This window comes from Schistocerca serialis, chromosome 10, assembly GCF_023864345.2.
Source record: "Schistocerca serialis cubense isolate TAMUIC-IGC-003099 chromosome 10, iqSchSeri2.2, whole genome shotgun sequence".
Classification (NCBI taxonomy): domain Eukaryota; kingdom Metazoa; phylum Arthropoda; class Insecta; order Orthoptera; family Acrididae; genus Schistocerca; species Schistocerca serialis.
The window spans coordinates 170,583,883-170,606,172 of NC_064647.1; the positions used below are offsets into that span (position 1 = coordinate 170,583,883).

General features: G+C 46.0%; 1 protein-coding gene across 1 annotated transcript in view; it reads left to right on the forward strand.

The window, feature by feature from the left end:
- Nucleotides 1-22,290, forward strand: part of LOC126424638 (hexosaminidase D-like) — a 90,066-nt gene that overhangs the window by 23,339 nt on the left and 44,437 nt on the right. The window contains exons 3-4 of the mRNA XM_050087371.1: nt 4,114-4,305; nt 17,035-17,138. Coding sequence (XP_049943328.1) covers nt 4,114-4,305; nt 17,035-17,138 — 296 coding nt within the window. The remainder of the gene's footprint in view (nt 1-4,113; nt 4,306-17,034; nt 17,139-22,290) is intronic.

The following is a 22,290-nucleotide window of genomic DNA, read 5'->3' on the forward strand; positions in this document are numbered from 1 at the left end:
CTAAGAACAAGACATACACACTTGCCCGAGGGAGGACTCCAACCTCCGGCGGGACATGACCCCTCAAATCGCGCGGCACAGAATGGCTCTGGCAGAGACACGTATACCGATAGCGGTTGCAAGATCTGCAGCGATCTACCTAGGACTGTTCCTTTATGCCAGTGGGGGTATGTATCGATCCCCTTGCGGTGTGGCGGTCCGTCTTCGATCATCGGCATGCTTCTGCACAGAATTTTCACCTCCAGCGGCCTTTTCTAATCGCGAGATATCACTTTTGGACACACCCATTACTGTGGTCAAAATAGGCTCTGAACCGTCCAATTGATCGTTCACGATCGTAACTTTCAAATGAATGTTGGCATACCACACGAAATGTCGCGCTAGCCGGTTCCGTAGCAACCACCGTCAAATACCGTACTGCATGAACTGTCCAAAGCATACAGAGTGTTCATGCACAGGCTTTGCTGCAGTTAACACGTCCAGTCTTCTGCATTTCGTCGGGTGTTGAGAAGCAATTGACGGTTGTTACGTAGTAACTGGCAGTTGGTCCGTAGCAGCTTGCAGTTGTTCCTTAATAGTTGTCAAGCAATGTAGTATAGCAACACCTGAGTTCGAATTAAGTGTGGTAAAACTGGTAAATAACTAGGCGGGGGAAGGAAAGAGGGAAAGCAAGGTTGACATTGAGGGAGCACATGATACGGTGATAGTGTTATACAGCTATTCTAGTTCGATTTACCGGACATACCAATAGAAAAAAAAATTGTCTCGCTTCGAAGGGTATAATAGAAAATGGTGACAAGAAATGAGGAGAAGAAGGAATGTAAGGGAAGGTAGAGGTTGGCAAAATGGTCAAGTTCTTCGCAGTCATAAATGTGCAGGGTGTTAGGAAATTCCCGTTACAAACTTCTAGGACTTGTAGAGGGGAATGAGTACATAATATTTTCAAAAGGAACCCATGTTTGGAAACGTCATCCAACGACGCTATAGAGAGTCAGACTTATAGGATATATAGGGTAATTTCGTGACGGTGTTACAAACTTTCAGTGATGATGGAGATGTAGAAATGTATCAATTTGATGAAAGGGTCCCTGGTTCGGAAACGAACGAGCCGAAAGTTACAAGCAAAAATCATTCTGATACATCTGACAGTGGAATACATGTACTGGTATTGTTGTTGCTAAGTAAGCAGGGTATGCAACTTCCAGAGCCGGTAGTCTGGGCCAAAATATGAAACAATGTATTAAACATGGGTTCTAAAACGAATACCTTTTACAGAGGAGATGCGTTTCACACTAATGAAGATGAACAAGTGCTCATAGTTCCTGAGTTATGCATTTTAGAATTCATTTTACGGAACATCTTTTCCTTATTGTGGTCTATTCTACCACCTCTGATACTTGTCTGCCCTGCTTTCTCAGTAACAACAGTACCAGTACATGTATTCCACTGCCGGAGGTATCACAATGATTTTCGCTTGTAACTTTCCACTCGCTCGCTTCCGAACCAGGGATCCTTATATCTAATTCATACATTTATCCGTCTCCATCATCCCAGAAAGTCTGTAACACCATCATCAAATCACCTTGTGTATACAGGCATTTATAGCCGTCGTCGTCTATCACTTTGAGGGTCCGTAGCGTCGTTGGATGAGGTTTCCGGACACGAGTTCTTATACAAAATACACTCCGTTTCACAAGTCCTAGAAGTTCGTGACGGAAATTTCCAAACAGTCTGTATAAGGTAAAGCTGTCCTCAATCTGAAGGCTGGTTCGATCACCACAGTGCTTTACTAGGCACGGTCCTACTGCAGGTGCATTCTTCAGGCAGCCATTGTGTGGGGACCTACAGTTTATTGTCGACTCCCAACCACAGTGCAGCTCGACATTTTTCACAGTACCAAATGAATGAAGTGACAAATGACGGGTAAAAATCCCACGACTGACCAGGTTTCGAATCCGTGGCCAAGGGTCTAATATTCAGAAATGTTCGTCAGACTCAACACACACACATACATTCATCCATTCCATGGCCGTGTGTTGGAAACTGAGTTCCGTAGTGGAACTGTCAACTTAGTACTTACCCGACTATTTACCCACACCCATTAAAGTAAGAGTCTTATATTGACGCCTCAGGAAATCCCTTATTGAGAAATATTCATCAGCCACAACAAGCATGCAAATCAAATGGTTCAGATGACTCTAAGCACTATGGGACTTAACATCTGTGGTCATCAGTCCCCTAAACTTAGAACTAATTAAACCTAACTAATCTAATGATACCACACACATCCATGCCCGAGGCAGGATTCGAACCTGCGACCGTAGCAGCAGCGTGGTTCCGGACTGAAGAGCCTGGAACAAGCGTACACTCAACAACTCTAATGATACGCTGCGGTATGCGTATCTAATTTCTGGCAAGTGTCAGATGTGATGGAGCTTGCACTTTAACAATAACTGATGTGTTACTCATATACAGTTGATGTTCCTGAGACATATGGAGTCTCACTTTTATCTACAATAATGACGAAGTAATGAATTAAAATTTTTATCGGCATTGGGATTCGACAGTAGGTCTCCTCTCTTTGCTAGGCAGGTGCACTATCTGTTGTACCACACTCTAGCCGGCCGGAGTGGCTGTGCGGTTCTGGGCGCTGCAGTCTGGAACCGAGCGACCGCTACGGTCGCAGGTTCGAATCCTGCCTCGGGCATGGATGTGTGTGTGTTGTCCTTAGGTTAGTTAGGTTTAATTAGTTCTGTTCTAGGCGACTGTGACCTCAGAAGTTAAGTCGCATAGTGCTCAGAGCCATTTTTTGGTACCACACTAACACTCCAACTACCAGACATCCACGGACTAAACTAATAAATCTCTCTCCCCGACTCCCTGATGCAAGAGTTCAAAATGGTACGTGAGATAGCACACATTTGATGTACATTTGTTTTTGGGCTAGTGACACCCATGTTTGTGTCTTATCCACCCAAACTCTTCGAAGTTTTGTTCTAGTCCACACCAGCTCTTTGAGAGCGTTCTTTTTGCCGTGGGGACTGCAGTGTACTTCCAGAATGAGGGACCAGAGGTGTGAGGGACCATCTCAATCGTACTTATCCTAATTGCTGGATTGCTCGTGGTAGCACAGTTAACTGGCTGTCAAGATTGCCAGGCATTGTACAAACAGATTTTTGTTTACGGGGGTGGATGAACTCTGAGGTGTACCAATGGAAGGTAAATATGCAAAATGAACTGCTTGGTCACATCATTCACACTGCTGTCCTGATTAGGCAACGTGCAGAGACACTCGGACAAGCAACACAACACTTTCTCCCAAGAGTGCACAAATGCACTGAAGTTGACAGTGGGATATTTGAACTTTCATTGTGAACTGCAGCCTTCATGTGATTTCTGCGATAATGCTTAGAGGTTAATGTGTTCAAAGTATGTACTTGTCAGTTAACATTTGTAGAACACATATTGTAATGTTCACTAACTGTCCTGCGTGTGTAAAAGGGTTAGCCTGACAATGCAACGAATAATACAGAAAATAAATAACAATGTGAGTTAAAATAATGTATTCTATCTCGTAAACCATTCTGAATAGGGCATAAGCCTGTCTGTATAGAGGTTTTCACCTCAAATGATCGTTCCTGCCGTATTCCTGTATATTGACCATTCGTCCTGGGACACCCTGTATTTTTGTATAGGCTCCTCCAAAAATTAACCTTCAAAATCTCTCACTCAGTTTCTCATCTGCACTAATAAATTTTTCAGTTTGAAATATGTTTTCAGCATATGACGTTGGGCACGTTAGTATGTTGAAAGTAATAAACTGAAATTTGTACCAGGATATTCCGAGCATTTGTCCTAGCTGGAGTGCCATTGTGATGTAATGGACAACACATATGCCTAGCAAGCAGGAGCCCTGGGTTAGAAAACCAGTGGTTGTTCAAATTTTAATTGTTTCAGCGTACATCGTTATTGTAAATAATTAATGTCTTCACATTGCCTTATTAAACTAAGGACCCAACACTGAACCCTGAGGAAACCCCTTACTCAGAAACACCCATTATGCCTCATCCAGTACTGCCTACACTCGTTTGGATGTCTTCCCTGTGTCGCCAGGTGAGGGACCTGGTGGAGATGTCTGAGCGGCTGGGCATGTACGTGGTGCCGCTGGTGCAAACGTTTGGCCACCTGGAGATGGCACTCAAACAACGCCAGTGGGCGCATCTGCGAGAGGAGAGGGCCCATCCGGACGCCATCTGCCCCTCGCACCCACAGACCATGCCCTTCATCAGCGAGATGATACGCCAGGTGAGCACCTACACTTCAACCCCGCACTTTTTTCCGTAGTGTATACTGTAGGCACTACAGCAGGGGCAGCCAACATTTCGGCTTGCGGGCAGTGCCCGGGCAAGAGTGCCAAAGCGGTCAGCCTCGCTTCACGTTTCCCCCACCTCCAAAAATTAGCCTTCAAAATCTCTCACTCAGTTTCTCATCTGCACTAATAAATTTTTCAGTTTGAAATATGTTTTCAGCATATGACGTTGGGCGCGCTAGTATGTTGAAAGTAGTAAACTGAAATTTGTACCAGGATTTTCCGAGCATTTGTCCTAGCTGGAGTGCCATTGTGATGTAATGGACAACACATATGTCTAGTAAGCAGGAGCCCTGGGTTAGAAAACCAGTGGTTGTTCAAATTTTAATTGTTTCAGCGTACATCGTTATTGTAAATAATTAATGTCTTGACATTGCCTTATTAAACTAAGGATCCAACACTGAACCCTGAGGAAACCCCTTACTCAGAAACACCCATTATGCCTCATCCAGTACTGCCTACACACGTTTGGATGTCTTCCCTGTGTCGGCAGGAGGGGGAAGAGGGGAAACTGCGAATGCAACGCATATGATGCGGCTTTATATTTCGCATTTCTCAACAACATAGGTCATAAACAAAAGGAATTTTCAGTTTATTTAAGTACACTGAAGGCATAATAAAATTTTTATCTGATACAAACTGTCGACATATGCATGCAGTTTCACAGATTTTAACACTCAAATTCCCACGTAATCGTCGTCTTATTTAGTTTCACAATCGAAAAAACCTCTTTGACACAAATATGTCGATCGAAATATTGTAGCATTTTTGCAATTTAATTGTGGAGACATGCCAACTCTACCTGACGACTGCAATGTAGACGTACTTTGCAGTTTTGACCGAAAAAGATTTGTCAAAATACTGGCATTACCGTACAGATCAATCAGTTACATCGTCAAATGCACAAGAGTGCTTTCAACTGAAACAGCAAACGGTCTCGCAAACAGATCTAAGATTGACACTGTCCCCAAAATCTTTATAAAACTATCCTTGTAATTCTCTTAAGGGCACAATGAGTTCTTCGAACCTCGCGTTTTCTGTAACAGCGGTGAGCTTAGGGAAGTGGACTGCCTTTGTCAGAATGTGTCCATGCTCTATGCGATTTTCCTTTTAAATGCATCCCCATAAAATCAGAAAGAAGTTACCTTGCGCTGTCTTAGTATGGACAGAGTACAGTGGAGTCCACGTAATATGCGATGTCTGCAACCCATTCTGGATGTTGTAATTTTCGTTCATGCACTCCTTTCTCCTTCATAAATTCAACATTAGCGAGATTTAAAACGATGAATCCTTCTAGGTATGCCCCTTGAGTTAACCAACGTACTTTGCTGTAATACACGAAGTTTCTGTACTCTTCGTTCAGTTCCATTGAAAACGGTTCCAGCTGACAATGGAATTATGTGTGCGACTTGAGAAATTTTACTATTGGTATGACCCATTTCTTCCTGTGCTTCAAGCTTAAGAATTTAGCGCAAAGTACTTTTTTATGAGTTTCCTTTAATTTACGTCTATGGTCACAAACTTTTCGTTAACAGATTACCGGTTTCGGCATATAATGACCATCATCAGTTCTGTTTTATAAAAACAAAGTCCTAATGTACTGCAGCCATCGTCAAGTGTTAAATGCAAAATCAACACCAGCATCGTCAAATATATATAACTAACAGCATATGTCATGTTGTCAGTAGCACTATTTTTTTATGTGCAGAGCAATGTATCCAGTGTGCCGATCGCTGTAATATTTTGTTCTTTCATTGTCATGTAAATCTTTAAATTCCTTCTGCATGATCTTGTAAAGTCGTTTCATAGCAAATATGCAGTATCTGTTGTTATGCGAACTGAGAATTCTCACCCCTCTCTTCTGTGATTTCCACTGATTTTAAAGTATTGTGGGGATAGATCGCTAGACTGCCTCTTTATGTGTAAACAGCCACTGGACCTGTGAAAATCCTTGATTCCACGAACAAATAGCGAGGGCTAAACAGCGCTGACAGTACAGTTCTGCCGAAATCTGACAGCTGTGCCGAAAAATGCTGCACCGCAATGCTCAATGAAACATCGCGTTGTTTCGGGTGTTTCCGACAAGGACCGAGTTAAGCCGAGTGACAGGCCATCTACATCTAGATCTACATCTACATGGATACTCTGCAAAGTGCCTGGAAGAGGGTTCATCGAACCACCTTCACAATTCTCTATTATTTCAATTTCGTATAGCGCGCGAAAAGAATGAACACCTATATCTTTCCGTACGAGCTCTGATTTCTCTTATTTTATCGTGGTGATCGTTCCTTCCTATGTAGGTCGGTGTCAACAAAATATTTTCGCATGCGGAGGAGAAAGTTGGTGATTGGAATTTCGTGAAAAGATTCCGTCGCAACGAAAAACGCCTTTCTTTTAATGATGTCCAGCCCAAATCCCGTATCATTTCTGTGACACTCCATCAGTCCTAGCTGGTAAGGATCCAACACCGCGCAGCAATATTCTAAAAGAGGACGGACAAACGTGGTGTAGGCAGTCTCCTTAGTAGGTCTGTAACATTTTCTAAGTGTCCTGCCAATAAAACACAGTCTTTGGTTAGCCTTCCCCACAACATTGTCTGTGGGTTCCTTCCAATTTAAGTTGTTCGTAATTGTAATACCTAGGTATTTAGTTGAATTTACGGCTTTTAGATTGGACTGATTTATCGTGTAACCGAAGTTTAACGAGTTCCTTCTAGCACTCATGTGGATGACCTCGCACTTTTCGTTATTTTGGGTCTACTGCCACTTTTCGCGCCATTCAGATGTCTTTTCTAAATCGTTTTTGCAGTTTGTTTTGGTCTTCCGATCACTGTATTAGTCGATAAACCACAGCGTCATCTACAAACAACCGAAGACGGCTGCTCAGATTGTCTCCAAAATCGTTAATATACAGGGCGTTACAAAAATGTACGGCCAAACTTTCAGGAAACATTCCTCACACACAAATAAAGAAAATATGTTATGTGGACATGTCTCCGGAAACGCTTACTTTCCATGGTAGAGCTCATTTTAGTTTCGTTCTTCCACCTACGATCAATGGAGCACGTTATGATGATTTCATACTGCTGCACCTGTGCTGCTAGAACATGTGCCTTTACAAGTACGACACAACATGTGGTTTCATGCACGATGGAGCTCCTGCACATTTCAGTCGAAGTGTTCGTACGCTTCTCAACAACAGATTCGGTGACCGATGGATTGGTAGAGGCGGACCAATTCCGTGGCCTCCACGCTCTCCTGACCTCAACCCTCTTGACTTTCATTTATGGGGGCATTTGTCTACGCAACCCCGGTACAAAATGTAGAGACTCTTCGTGTTCATATTGTGGACGGCTGTGATACAATACGTCATTCTCCAGGGCTGCATCAGCGCATCAGGGATTCCATGCGACGGAGGGTGGATGCATGTATCCTCGCTAACGGAGGGCATTTTGAACATTTCCTGTAACAAAGTGTTTGAAGTCACGCTGGTACGTTCTGTTGCTGTGTGTTTCCATTCCATGATTAATGTGATCTGAAGAGAAGTAATAAAATGAGCTCTACCATGGAAAGTAAGCTTTTCCGGACACATGTCCACATAACATATTTTCTTTCTTTGTGTGTGAGGAATGTTTCCTGAAAGTTTAGCCGTACCTCTTTTTGTAACACCCTGTAGATAAGGAACAGCAAAGGGCCTATAACACTACCTTAGGGAACGCCGGAAATCACTTCTGTTTTACTCGATGACTATCCGTCAATTACTACGAACTGTGATCTCTCTGACAGGAAATAACAAATCCGGGTCACACAACTGAGACGATATTCCACAAGCACGCAAAAGGCTCTGAGAACTATGGGACTTAACTTCGGAGGTCATCAGTCCCCTAGAACTTAGAACTACTTAAACCTAACTAATCTAAGGACATCAGTCACACACATCCATGCCCGAGGCAGGATTCGAACCTGCGACCGTAGCGGTCGCGCGGCTACAGACTGTAGCTCCTAGAACCGCTCGGCCACTTCGGCCGGCATAAGCACGCAATTTCACTACGAGCCGCTTGTGTGGTAGTGTGTCAAAAGCCTTCCGGAAATCCAGAAATACAGAGTGGATCTGAAATCCCTTGTCAATAGCACTCAACACTTCGTGTGAATAAAGAGATAGGCCAGGCTTTAGTCGGCACGCGGCTCGCACACGCTGCGCGCTTGACGTCTGACACCCCGTGGTCGGACCTGCACTACAGTCTTCCTAGAAAACTACGTCAAGATAGACTTTAGTAAATTTAGCCCAACCAACGATGATGATGATGTGTTTGTGTGGCCGTGTCACAGCACAGTCCTTTTTTACGACACTATTATGTCTCTATGCTCGTCCTTAAATATGTGGAGTCTAGGAGCCCTACGTACTCAGTTCGCAAACAATTCAAACAAATCGTAATAATGACTTATATTACAAAAAAGTAAATGACAACGTTGACAATTACACAGATGTGTCGCCAGCAAAGGGTGACATACAAAATAAGCAATCTTTTCAGTATAACAATTCCCAAGTCTGTGTTACATAGAGTGTACAAGCGAATTAACGGGTGTTGACGCTTGTATCCAAGTCACTAGTCTTGAAGCTGCTATCGCACTGGGCCATCACCAGTATGTCGCAGCACTTATGTCCTCTTCACATAGGGGCCGCTGCTGTCGCGTTGTCATCATGGACAGGGGTCGGTCAGCGTGCGATTGGCTGACGTCTTCTCACAGCCATCTCTTCCCTGTCGTTCCCGACTGCCGTGCCGTCGCTTGTTTGTACGCCGTAACAGAGACTATAATCGATAATAGACGGAAATGATTTATTGACAACAGCCTACACAGATTCAGGAAATATCATTCTCTTGAGAAAAACTAGTTCTTTATTCCCTCGAAGTAATGACTGCAATTTACACGGGATCTCAGTTTGATTACAAACGAGGTGCATTCAAGTTCTAAGGCCTCCGATTTTTTTTTCTCTGGACTGGAAAGAGATAGAAACATGCACATTGTTTTAAAATGAGGCCGATTTCATTGTCAATACGTCCCAGAGATGGCAGCACCGTACGGCAGATGGAATTTTACCGCCAGCGGCTAGAATGAGAACTGTTTTAAATATTTAAAATGGCGACGTTTTCCTTACTTGTACAGTGTGCAATCATTCGTTTTCTGAATTTGCGTGGTGTGAAACCAATAGAAATTCATCGACAGTTGAAGGAGACATGTGGTGATGGAGTTACGGATGTGTCGAAAGTGCGTTCGTGGGTGCGACAGTTTAATGAAGACAGAACATCGTATGACAACAAACCGAAACAACCTCTGGCTCGCACAAGCCGGTCTGACGACATGATCGAGAAAGTGGAGAGAATTGTTTTGGGGGATCGCCGAATGACTGTTGGAAAGATCGCCTCCAGAGTTTGCATTTCTGTGGGTTCTGTGCACACAATCCTGCATGACGACCTGAAAATGCGAAAAGTGTCATCCAGGTGGGTGCCACGAATGCTGACGGACGACCACATCGCTGCCCGTGTGGCATGTTGCCAAGCGATGTTGACGTGCAACGACAGCATGAATGGGAATTTCTTTTCGTCGGTTGTGACAATGGATGAGACCTGGATGCCATTTTTCAATCCAGAAACAAAGCGCCAGTCAGCTCAATGGAAGCACACAGATTCACCGCCACCAAAAAAATTTCGGGTAACCGCCAGTGCTGAAAAAATGATGGTGTCCATGTTCTGGAACAGCGAGGGCGTAATCCTTACCCATTGCTTTGCAAAGGGCACTACGGTAACAGGTGCATCCTACGAATACGTTTTGATGAACAAATTCCTTCCTGCACTGCAACAAAAACGTCCGGGAAGGGCTGCGCGTGTGCTGTTTCACCGAGACAACGCACCCGCACATCGAGCTAACGTTATGCAACAGTTTCTTCGTGATAACAACTTTGAAGTGATTCCTCATGCTCTCTACTCACCTGACCTGGCTCCTAGTGACTTTTGGCTTTTTCCAACAATGAAAAACACTCTCTGTGGCCGCACATTCACCAGCCGTGCCGCTATTGCCTCAGCGATTTTCCAGTGGTCAAAACCGACTCGTAAAGAAGCCTTCGCCGCTGCCATGGAATCATGGCGTCAGCGTTGTGAAAAATGTGTACGTCTGCAGGGCGATTACGTCGAGAAGTAACGCCAGTTTCATCAATTTCTGGTGAGTAGTTAATTAGAAAAAAAATCGGAGGCCTTAGAACTTGAATGCACCTCGTATTTTCAGATTTCCAGAAGACTTTTGATACCGTTCCCTAGAAGCGACTTCCAATCAGAGTATGTGCGTATGGAGTAACGTGTTAGTTGTGTGACTGGATTCTGATTTTCTGCCAGGAAATTCACAGTTCGTAGTAACTGATGGAAAGTCGTCGAGTAGAGTCCCTCAAGAAAATGTTATAGACCGTCTGCTGTTCCTGTTCTATACAAACGTTTTAGGAGAAAATCTGAGCAGCTCTCTTATGCTTGTTTGCAGATGATGCTGTCATTTACCGTTTTGTAAGGTCATCAGATGATCAAAACAAAATTGTAAAAAATGGTTCAAATGGCTGTGAGCACTATGGGACTTAACGGCTGAGGTCATCAGTCCCCTAGAACTTAGAACTACTTAAACCTAACTAACCTAAGGGCATTACACACATCAAAGCCCGAGGCAGGATTTGAACCTGCGACCGTAGCGGTCCCGCGGTTTCAGAGTGTAGCGCCTAGAACCGCTCGGCCATCCCGGCCGGTGGAACGGTAGACAAGTAGCTTAAACGTGCTTCGATGAACCCTCCGCTAAGCACTTAATTTTGATTAATTTTGACCTGCAGAATAATCATATAGATGTAGAAACGTGGTGTAGTACCCAAAATTCAAAAGACGTAAAATATAAAAATACAAACAATGCGCTAACCCCCCCCCCTCCCCCTCCCACACACACACACACGTTTCGAGTGCTATAAAGGCCAACCCGATGGAAGGTGCACTCGTCGGTAAGCGACACAATGGCGGGGAAGTCGGGATGTCGTGCAACACGTCGTAGAAACTACCGGCCAAATCCTAGCCTGTGTTGATTGTCCGCCATAATATTTAGGTCTTGGACCCGGTGGAGAAAAATTGTGTTACGAAATTTTAACCATGGATAGCTGATGTCAGTAGGGACCAAAATTGCCAATGTTGTGTACGTCGACAACGCACCGTTTTTAAATTACGGAAGCTTGGCGCCACGCGCTCCTATTGGTCGTCGGATTGCCCTGTTGCCGTTCGTCGGTTGACAGGCAGCGCTAATGGTGTCGATTCACTTGCCCCCTCACTGCCACAACGTGATACGCACACGTGTCAAATAGCTCTTGCTGTTTGTCTCCACCTCACGTCAGAGGCATTCACTCGTAAGCTTTGCTTCAGAGCAGACTCGCCTCACCTGCCATTTATTCACACAGTAAGTATGTCGTCAAAGTATGCGTTTGAAGAACAACGAGATATGGTTTTTGTTTATGGACTAGCCGATGGTAATGCACACGAAGCTCGACGGTTGTATAAGGAACGGTGCCCAGCAATATGCCATCCACAGCCGCAAACGTTTACAGCAATTCACTGGCGACTTGGCGAAACAGTCTGGTTAGCGGGATATTGTGGTGCTGCTGGAAGACCTCGAACACGACGGGATGCTGCATTTGTAGTGTTGGCAGAAGCGCCAACACCGTGTTACTAGAGGAGGCCGAAAATGCACGCGTTTTAGCTCACGCAGGCTGGCGTGAGGAGGGAAGAACTATACTGACTTGAGGTCTGGAACATGACAAGGAATTAGAATTCAGAAAGCGGACGTAATTAGTTTGATACTTTAATCCATTAATGATGAACGTCGCTCTTGACGGTACATGATTCACAATATCAATATCAATAGTAACTGAATACGGCGCCTTGCTAGGTCGTAGCAAATGACGTAGCTGAAGGCTATGCTAAACTGTCGTCTCGGCAAATGAAAGCGTTTGTAAACAGTAACCATCGGTAGCAAAGTCGGCTGTACAACTGGGGCGAGTGCTAGGGAGTCTCTCTAGACTTGCCGTGTGGCGGCGCTCGGTCTGCAGTCACTGATAGTGGCGACACGCGGGTCCGACGTATACTAACGGACCGCGGGCGATTTAAAGGCTACCACCTAGCAAGTGTGGTGTCTGGCGGTGAAACCACAATTCTCGAGCTCTTCGAGGAAGCACCTACAACAAGTACTCGAGCGATTGGACACGACATGGGGGCCACTCATAGGTTACTCTGGGAGGTTTTGACGGCCAGTGTCCATTTAGTTTCCACACTGTCCAAGGCCTAAATCGTAGGGTCCGGCCGGCGGTTTCTGCGACGTGTTGGACGAGATCCCGACATCCCCGCCATTGTATTGTTTACCGACGAGTGCACCTTCCATCTGGATGGCCCTTACAATACTTGAAACGTTCATTACTGGCCAAGGGGAAATCCTCACATCACGTACTTCCACGGACACCAGGAACGATTTTCGCACAACGTTTCGGCAGGCATTGTGGGTGATCATCAGACTCAGCCGGTCCGTCTACCTCTTCGACTTACTGGGGCAAATTACCTTCACTTTTAGCAAGAAACTCTACCCGACCTGCTGGAAGATGTTCCCCAGGACATACGGCTACGCATGTGGTTGCAGCATGATGGGGCGCCCACTCATAACAGTCGTGCTGTGCGCGGATATTGAAATGAACTCTTCGACGGCCGGGTAATTGGCAGAGGTACTCGTAGGACATGGCCTCTGCGATCACCAGACCTCACGCCACTGGACTTTTTCTGTATGTATTCCTTAAGGTTCTAGTTCACCCACTTGGATGCGAACACCTAGAAAGGAAGAGGAATTAATGGATCGCGTTCAGCATGCCGCTAGTCACATAGGGGCACTGCCAGGATTCTTTGAAAGAGTTCGATAAAACACCGTTCGGCGTTACCAATCTTGTGGCGCGTCAGAGGGTCGTCAGTTCTAGCAACTGCTTTAAGTAAACAATGTCCTAGCTGCAAAAAAGGCCCTTTTCAGGGCCGACACAATTTGTAAAACACTTTCTGTACGCGAGCTAACAGCTGTTGACGGGTTTGTTCCCGGTACGTCTTATCACGAAACTACAATGTGATGTGTCGGGACCCCAGCGGATTCGCCCCCAGAGTGGAATGCCGGCGCGCTGCCACCGTGCGAACGGGCCGCCTTTGATACATCGCTATCTGCGGCAGCAAAGCATTCGAGGTCGTGCGTTGTCCAGAGCATCCGGCAACAGGGCAATCCCGCGGCCAATCGGAGCGTGTGGCGCCAAGTTTCCGTAGTTTAAAAATGGTGCGTTGTCGACCTACACAACATTAGTAATTTTGGTTCCGACTGGCATCAGCTATCCAGGGTTAAAATTTCGTGATACAGTTTTTCTCCACCGTGAGAGAGAGAGAGAGAGAGAAAGAGTAAATTCAGCGGAAACAATTAATACTGCAGCACATAGTTCTAATCAGCTACCTCTTGGAATAACAAAGGAAACCATCCCGCTACACACTCAGAAATCCAGCTTAGAAACTCAGCCTTCAATCTAGACGCTAGAGAAAAGCTGTACCACGTTCGTTCGGTTATTTGTTGAATTCCCTGTTCACCATAATTAAAGTGGCACTTTACCGAAACCTCTATTATCTCTCACTACCAGCAGATATTTGAAATCTGGCCCAAATGTGCCTACAGTCTTCCTCTGTAACTGTGCAAAAGCGCGGTGCGTTGCGGCTTCAACCTGGTTGGACGACGCTATGAACAACTAGGTGTCAACACATGAACACATGCGGGAAAGAAAAGTCAGACCTCATGTGAGCTGTGTAAGGTGGGCTAAGGCTATCACTGTGACACCAAATTTCACCAATTTTCTGCATAATGCCATTTTACACGTGTCACATCTTAGGAAGGTTGTCAAACCTCGTCTTACCCAGATAGGCTATGTGATCAAAAGTATCCGGACACCCGGCTGAAAAGGACTTACGTGGCGCGCTCCACCGGTAACGCTTCAACTGAGTAAGGTGCTGGCACAGCCTTAGCATTGATGACAGCATCCACTCTCGCAGGCATACACGTGAGCACTTCGAGGCTGATCGTGATAATTTTGTGTCGAAGATCGTTACAGTCGAGGAAACGTGGGTTCACCGCTTCGAACCGCAGACAAAACAGAAATCTATGGAGTTGCACCACACCACATCTTCTCCGAAGAAAACGTTCAAAGCCGCACCCTCAGCCGTACAGTCAAGGCGGCGGACTTCTGGGACTCTTTGTCGACCGGATGTTTAGCACTAATCTCCACCTCCTCCCCCTCCTTGGTATTGCAACGATCAACTCCAAATTGCATTCCGCTACCTTCAGGAAATTGAGGAAACGACTTCAGCGTGTCCGCCGCACCAAAAGTACAATCGAACTTCTTCTTCTCCATGATAACGCAAGGCCGCACCCAAGCCTATGCTCCCGAGAGGAGCTCACAAAACTTAATCGGACTGTTCCTCCTCATTGAGCCTACAGCCCGGATCTCGCACCTTCCAACTTCCATCTGTTTGACCCAGTGAAGGATACACTCCTCGGAAAGCAGTAAGTGGATGATATGGAGGTTATTGATGCAGCAAGATGTTGGCTTCGACGTCGATCATTGGAGTGGTACCATGCAAGTATACAGACCCCCCTAGTAAAGTAGCGGAAGGCCGTTGCAGTAAACGACGATTATATTGAAAAATGCGGTTCTGTAGCAAAGAGATTGGTGAATAGTGCCGTGTATTGGAATCCTCGTTAAAAAACCTTGTTTTCATAAAAAAAGTGTTGCACTTACTTATTGAATACCTCTCTTGTAGAGAAGATGTTGTTGTTGGGGTAATCAGTCCAAGGACTGGTTTGATGCAGCTCTCCATGCTACTCCATGCTGTGCAAGCCTCTTCGAATAACTACAGCAACCTACATCCTTGTGAATCTGGTTACTGTATTCATCTCTTGATCTCCCTCTATGATTTTTTATCCCCCATGCTTCCCTCCATTACTAAAATCGTGATCCCTTGATGCCTCAGAACGTGTCCTACCAACCGATCTCTTCTTCTAGTCAAGTTGTGCCACAAATTCTTCTTCTACCCAATTCTGTTCAGCGCCTTCTCATTAGTTACGTGATCCACCCAAGTAATTATAAGTATTCCTCTGTAGCACCACATTTCAAAAGCTTCCATTCCGTTCGTGTCAAAACTGTTTAACGTCCATGTTCCACTTCGATACTGGGCCACACTCCATACAGATACTTTCAGGAAGGACTTCCTGACAAATCTATACTCGATGTAAATGTATTTCTTTCCTTCAGAAACGCTTTCGTGGCCATCGCCAGTCTACATTTTATATCCTCTCTGCTCCAACCATCACCAGTTATTTTGCTTCCCAAATTGCAAAACTCATATACTCATTTAAGTGTCTTGTTTCCTAATCTAATTCCCTCAGCACCACCTGTTTTACTTCGACGACATTCCATTCCAATACCCTCGTTTTGCTTTTGTTCATGTTTATCTTATATCCTCCTTTCAAGACACTGTCCATTGCGTTCAGCTGCTCTTCGAAGCCCTTTGCTGTCCCTCATAGAATTTCAGTGTCATCGGAAAATCTCAAGGTTTTTATTTCTTCTGCCTGGATTTTAATTCCTATTCCAAATTTTTCATTTGTTTCATTTACGGCATGCTCAATTTAAAGATAGGATAACGTCGGGGATAAGCTACTGTCCCGTCTCACTCCCTTCTCAACTATTGCTTCCCTTTCGTGCCCCTCGACTCGTATAACTGCCATCTGGTTTTTGTACAAATTGTTGATAGCCTTTCGCTTCTTGTATTTACCCCTGCCTCCTTTAGAATCTGAAAGAGAGTATTCCAGTCAACGTTGTCAAAAGCTTTCTGTAATCTACAAATGCTATAAACGTTCGTTAATCTTTCCTTAAACCATATTCTATCAGAAATCGTAGAGTCAGTATTGCCTCACGTGTTCCCACATTTGTCGAGAATCCAAACTGATGTTCCTCGAGGTCAGCTTCTGCCAGTTTTCCCATTCTTCTGTATTAGTAATTGCAACTGTGACGAATTAAACATAGATAATTTTCACACCTGTCAGCACATGTACATAAGCACTCCATCTTCAGCCGACAAGTGGCCCATCGGGACCATCCGACCGCCGTGTCATCCCGTTGAGGATGCAGATAGCAGGGGCGTGTGGTCAGCACACCACGCTCCCGGTCGTTATGATGGTTTTCTTTGACCTGAGCCGCCACTATTAGGTCGAGTAGCTCCTCAATTGGCATCACGAGGCTGGGTGCACCCCGAAAAATGGCAACAGCTCATGGCGGCTGGATGGTGACCCATCCAAGTGCCGGCCACGCCCGACAGCGCTTAGCTTCGGTGATCTCACGGGAACCGGTGTATCCACTGCGGCAAGGTCGTTGCCAAATGTACATAAGATAGTGCGATATTATCAGTCGTGACGTTTCCAAAATTTTTTCGAACGTCACATGTAGGAAGGCGCGGTGCCACATTTTAGGACTTATTGTTTGAGTTGTCTCGCAGACTAAATGTTTCATTTTTCTGCACGTATGTTTCGCAGGTGCTGGAGCTACACCCACACTCTGGCTACATCCACATCGGCTGCGACGAGGTGTTCCATCTGGGCACGTGCTCCCGCTGCCGCAGCCAGCGACTCGAGGACTGGTGAGTGGGACGGGCCTTAGAGCCACCAGTGAGCTATTATGTCTGGCAACTCTGCAGAGGGTGCGGGGAGTAGGGACTGCTATAGAACTTGCAAAATTTATTCAAAATGTAATGCGTGCTTTTTTTTTTTCAAACACATTAAGTTACATTATGTGATCGAAAGTATCCGCACACCTGGCTCAAAATGTCTTATAAGTTCATGGCGCCCTTAGCCTTGATGACACCCTACACACTCGCAGGCATACGGTCAGTCAGGTGCTGGAAGGTTTCTTGGGGAATGGCAGCCCATTCATCATGGAGTGCTGCACTGAGGAGACGTATCGATGTGGGTGGGTCAGGCCTGGCACGAAGTCGGCGTTCCAAAACATCCCAAAGGTGTTCTGTAGGATTCAGGGCAGGACTTTGTGTAGCCCAGTCAATTACAGAGATGTTATTGTCGTGTAACCACTCCGCCAGAGGCCGTGAATTATGGTGCTCGATCGTGTTGAAAGATGCAGTCGCCCTCCCCCAATTGCTCTGCTACAGTAGAAAGCAATACCGTGCCTAGAACACCAATGTAGGGCTGTGTTGTGGTAGAGCCACGCAAAACACGACCACTCCAAAACACCACCACCTCCGAATTTGGCTGTTGACACTAAACACTCTGGTAGGCGACGTTCACCGGGCATTCGCCATACCTACAACCCTGCCATCGGATCCCCACATTGTGTACCGTGGTTCGTCACTGCACACAACTTTTTCCACTGTTCAATGTTTACGTTCCTTGCACCAAGCGAGGCGTCGTTTGGCATTTACATGCGTGATGTGTTGCTTATGAGCACCCGATCTACCATGAAATCCAAGTTTTCTCACCTCCGACCTATCTTTATATTAAAAATGAAATTCCTCCAGCTGTATTTAAGGTGTCGATGTTATTTTGGCAACTAGTTTGAACGTTGTAACAAAGTCATCTTCAGGCCCATACACTTGTTGACGTCAACTGCGTGTGGCTGATACTAGAGGTGTGATACGGACGTGCTCCGTGTGGAAGGTGGTAGTTAGTTACTAACGACCGATCACTCCTCCTGCCCAGAACCCACACCACACAGCAGTGCATCGTGGATGCATCTCATCTTCCACAGTCACTGGCGGATTTTCGTTACACCAAACTCCGCAATTGTGCTTACTGACGTACTCACTGAGGTGGAAGTACGCTTCATCTGAGAAAATTATTCTTTTTGTGAAGTTCTAGGTTCTCCGCTTGTCGATCCAAGACGCTCTGAGCAAATCGATGTCTGTTTCCATGATCTGCAGGCTTCAACTCTTGTGTACGTTGAATTTTGTGCGCATACATTTTAAAATCTTTTGAAATGATTTCATGCTGTGAACTTGGTGATAAAGTCAACTGTTGAGAATTTTTAACATGTAGTTCCAACGCATCGTCGGCGGCTAACCGACCGCTCTCCACGAAGTGTGGCCGGGGCTGTTCCTCAGCTAAGTAACGTAGCTTGACACGGTACCACGGTAGTTCAGCTTTTTATATTTGACCGTGCGTTATTCTGGCGTGTATTAGTTTATTTTATGCTTCTGAAGAAGGCTAGATTAGCTGAAGCAGGCTAGATTACTCTAGCTGAAGAAGGCTAGATTACTCTACCTGAAACCTGGGTAAAGATGAGTAACTTTTCGCAAATGAGGCGGATCTTTGACGTATCAATTGTTGAGGTTGTCGGCAAAAGGATTTTTTGGGGCTTACGGTCACATTGTCAAGTACGACATCAATGTTTTCTTGTGTTCGAACAGAACGAGATGGTCCTGTTTTCTTAACGTTTGAAACAGAACCCGTGGACCGGCCGGAGTGGCCGAGCGGTTCCAGGCGCTACAGTCTGGAACCGCGCGGCCACTACGGTCGCAGGTTCGAATCCTGCCTCGGGCATGGATGTGTGTGATGTCCTTAGGTTAGTTAGGTTTAAGTAGTTCTAAGTTCTATGGAACTGATGACCTCAGAAGTTAAGTCTCACAGTGGAACCATTTGAACTATTTTAGAACCCGTGGTCTCAAACTTCCGTATCAATTGCCGAACTGATGATTCGGTTGGAACAGCATTACGTCCGAGTGCACACACTGATCACGAACGATTGCCGTGGGACTTTCACTGTTTTTGTAATGACTTTTTATTACTTGGATACGTTTCACAGTTCTCATCTGCTCCATGACGAAAATAAACATCCAACAACAATGCTCGCCGCAAAATAGCTGTCAGACTACTAATGGGAAGGATCGCAAATAACAAACATGAAGAAAACCACGGCTTCCAGCCGTCATATGACAAAATGGCGCAATACTCAAATTCATAGTATAGTTACCACTTAAAACTGGTTAAAATATCATGGAAATGGAAGAGGTAGTAGATGAAAATGAGAAGGGAGATACGATACTGCGAGACGAATTTGACAGCGCTCTGAGGCACCTCAGGCGAAACATGGCTCCCGTACCTGAAGAAATTCCGTAAGAGTAACTCAGTTCCTTGGGAGCACATAACCTGATAAAACTATTCCGCACGCTTTGTAAAGTAGGAGACATTTTCAAAAAGAAAGTGTACTAGACTTTTATATTTAAAAAAATATATACTTAAAAAAAAGAAATACAGGATATTGTTGACAGACTTGTTGACTATTTTTCCATATAATTGCCATCCCTTTCAATGCATGTGATGAGCCGTGGCACAACTATCTTTACGCCCTCGTCGAAGACTTCCTCTCCTCCACTTCAGAACCTCTTCTGCACCTGCTCGTCGGTTGAAAATTTAATTCCACTAGTGTGTGCCTTCAGGGAGGTGGGAGCAAGATAATCTGATGGCGCTCAGTGAGGCGAATACGGGTGGTGGTTCAGAACATCCCAGCCAGATAAGTCCAAGAGCGCCTGGGTAGTGTGAGGACAAACGTTATCGTGCAGCAAGCACACTCCTCTAGTCACCATTCCCCTCCTTTTGTCCTGAACGCTCCCTTCGAGTTTTTTTGGGACCTCACGATATCGTTGTGCGTCGATTGTCTCTTCCTGAGGCATAAATTCCACCAAAATTATGCCTTTTCGGTCCCAAATCACTGAGGATTGTTTTTACCAGAATTTGCGGTTGTGATATTTTTGGCAGATGAGGAATTGGTGTGATGCAACTGTGACCGCTGACTTTCTGTCTGAGGGGTGTAATGAGCCAGCCACGTTACTCTCCAGTCACAGCAGAGTTCAGAAAATCCTTTACCTTCCAGTTGAAGTCACCCAAGAAGCTCGCAGGCGCAACTGACACCATTTTTCCTGTGTTGCTCTGTCATCTGTTTTGGGATCCATCTGGCGCACGGTTTCCGGTATCCCAGCGTTCTGTGAGTGTCTCCTACAAGAGAGTTGTGGAGAGTTGTGGAAACATCGCAGAAATTTCATCCACTGATCAAAATGTTTCAAATGGCTCTGAGCACTATGGGACTTAACATCTACGGCCATCAGTCCCCTAGAACTTAAAACTACTTAAACCTAACTAACCTGAGGACATCACACACATCCATGTCCGAGACAGGATTCCAACCTGCGACCGTAGTGGTCACGCGGTTCCAGACTGAAGCGCCTAGAACCGCTCGGCCACACCAGCCGGCGCTACCTCGGAGATGCTGAGTCCCATCGCTCGTGCGCCGGCTGTAACACCACGTTCCAACTCACTTAAATCTTGATAACCTGCCATTGTAGCAGCAGTTACCTATCTGACAACTGCGCCGGACACTTGTTTTATATAGGCTTTGCCGACCGCAGCGCCGTATTCTGCCTGTTAACATATCTCTCTGTTTGAATACACATGCCAATAGTATTTTCTTTGGGGGCTTCAGTGTGTGTGAGCAACAGTCAAATGAAAGTCAAATATCCGGCACAACGCGACAATGGAATGCTTCCATTCAAAAGTAATCATGACACGCCTCGTCGCACTGGGCCTGTGACCGTGTAGCGAGCGGCCGAGGAAAGCAGGCCACGTCTGCTACACAGCTGTCTGAAGGGTAGTCGACACGTAGGCGCTAGCCGCGCGACACTACAACAGCTGGACGAGTTCGCCCACAACCAAGGTCATAACACAGTAATAGTGTATAGCTATGATCTACACTGTGCCGTTCCGCTACCAGAATGGCGACAGTACCGAAGCGTAACAACAGTGGGGGCCACTGTCGCGCGGACTGTGTGCTATGACGTGTATTCTGTTTTAATTTCACTGTCCCTTATACAACCTGTATACAAATCCGACTGTAGTTATAAGAAAAAAATGGCTCTGAGCATTATGGGACGTAACATCTAAGGTCATCAGTCTCCTAGTACTTAGAACTACTTAAACCTAACTAACCTAATGACATCACACACTGAGCTGTGGTAAATATTGCTGTTTTGAAGAGCGCGCCGCAGCGCGTAGTGTGAATCAGTCGCCCTCCGTTTCTGGCGGTGGCGCCGCTGTGGCAATCGCAGCTTTGGTGTCTCCCTCTCGTGGGAAAGAGGAAAGGTTGCCTGTTCACGTCCATTTAAGGGGCGCTATGAGCTCGCCAGTCGGTCAGTTTGGGTCAGTCTCTCGTCCCCAGCTTGCTAGTCTGTCTCTCGTCCGCATTTGTTAGGCTGTTAGTATCTGTCTGTCGTTCGGAGTGCTAGTACGTCTGTCGTTGGGATCAACCTTTAAAGCCGGCAAAATGAGTCTTTCCTCTCCACCAGTAAGAGAACTCAGCTAGTGGTCGCCCGGTCGGGGTTTAGTTCCTGCATCTGAGTCTGCGTGTTAGGCCGCCAGTCTGCTCGAGTTGCTCGGGCAGCGGTCATTGACGGTTGGATCGGTCGGTTGGTCGGTCGCGCACTGAGACACAAGATGACTTGTCCGCCTTGAGCGTGGGCGCGTGTGAGGTCCCCACGTGAGTCCAGTGGGCCGCGCCGTGTAGAAAGGGGTAGTGGCTTCGCGGTTGACACGAGAGCAACAGGAGTGAAACCACGACATCGGGATGGCCGGGGCGAGCTGCGATGCCGTAAGACAGGAGATCGGCGCGCCTTCCTGCGTCCGTTGAAGCGGCTGGCAGCGGACGGTTCGGGAGAGCGATTTGTGTGTGTGTGTGTGTGTGTGTGTGTGTGTGTGTGTGTGTGTGTGTGTGTGTGTGTGTGTGTGTGTGTT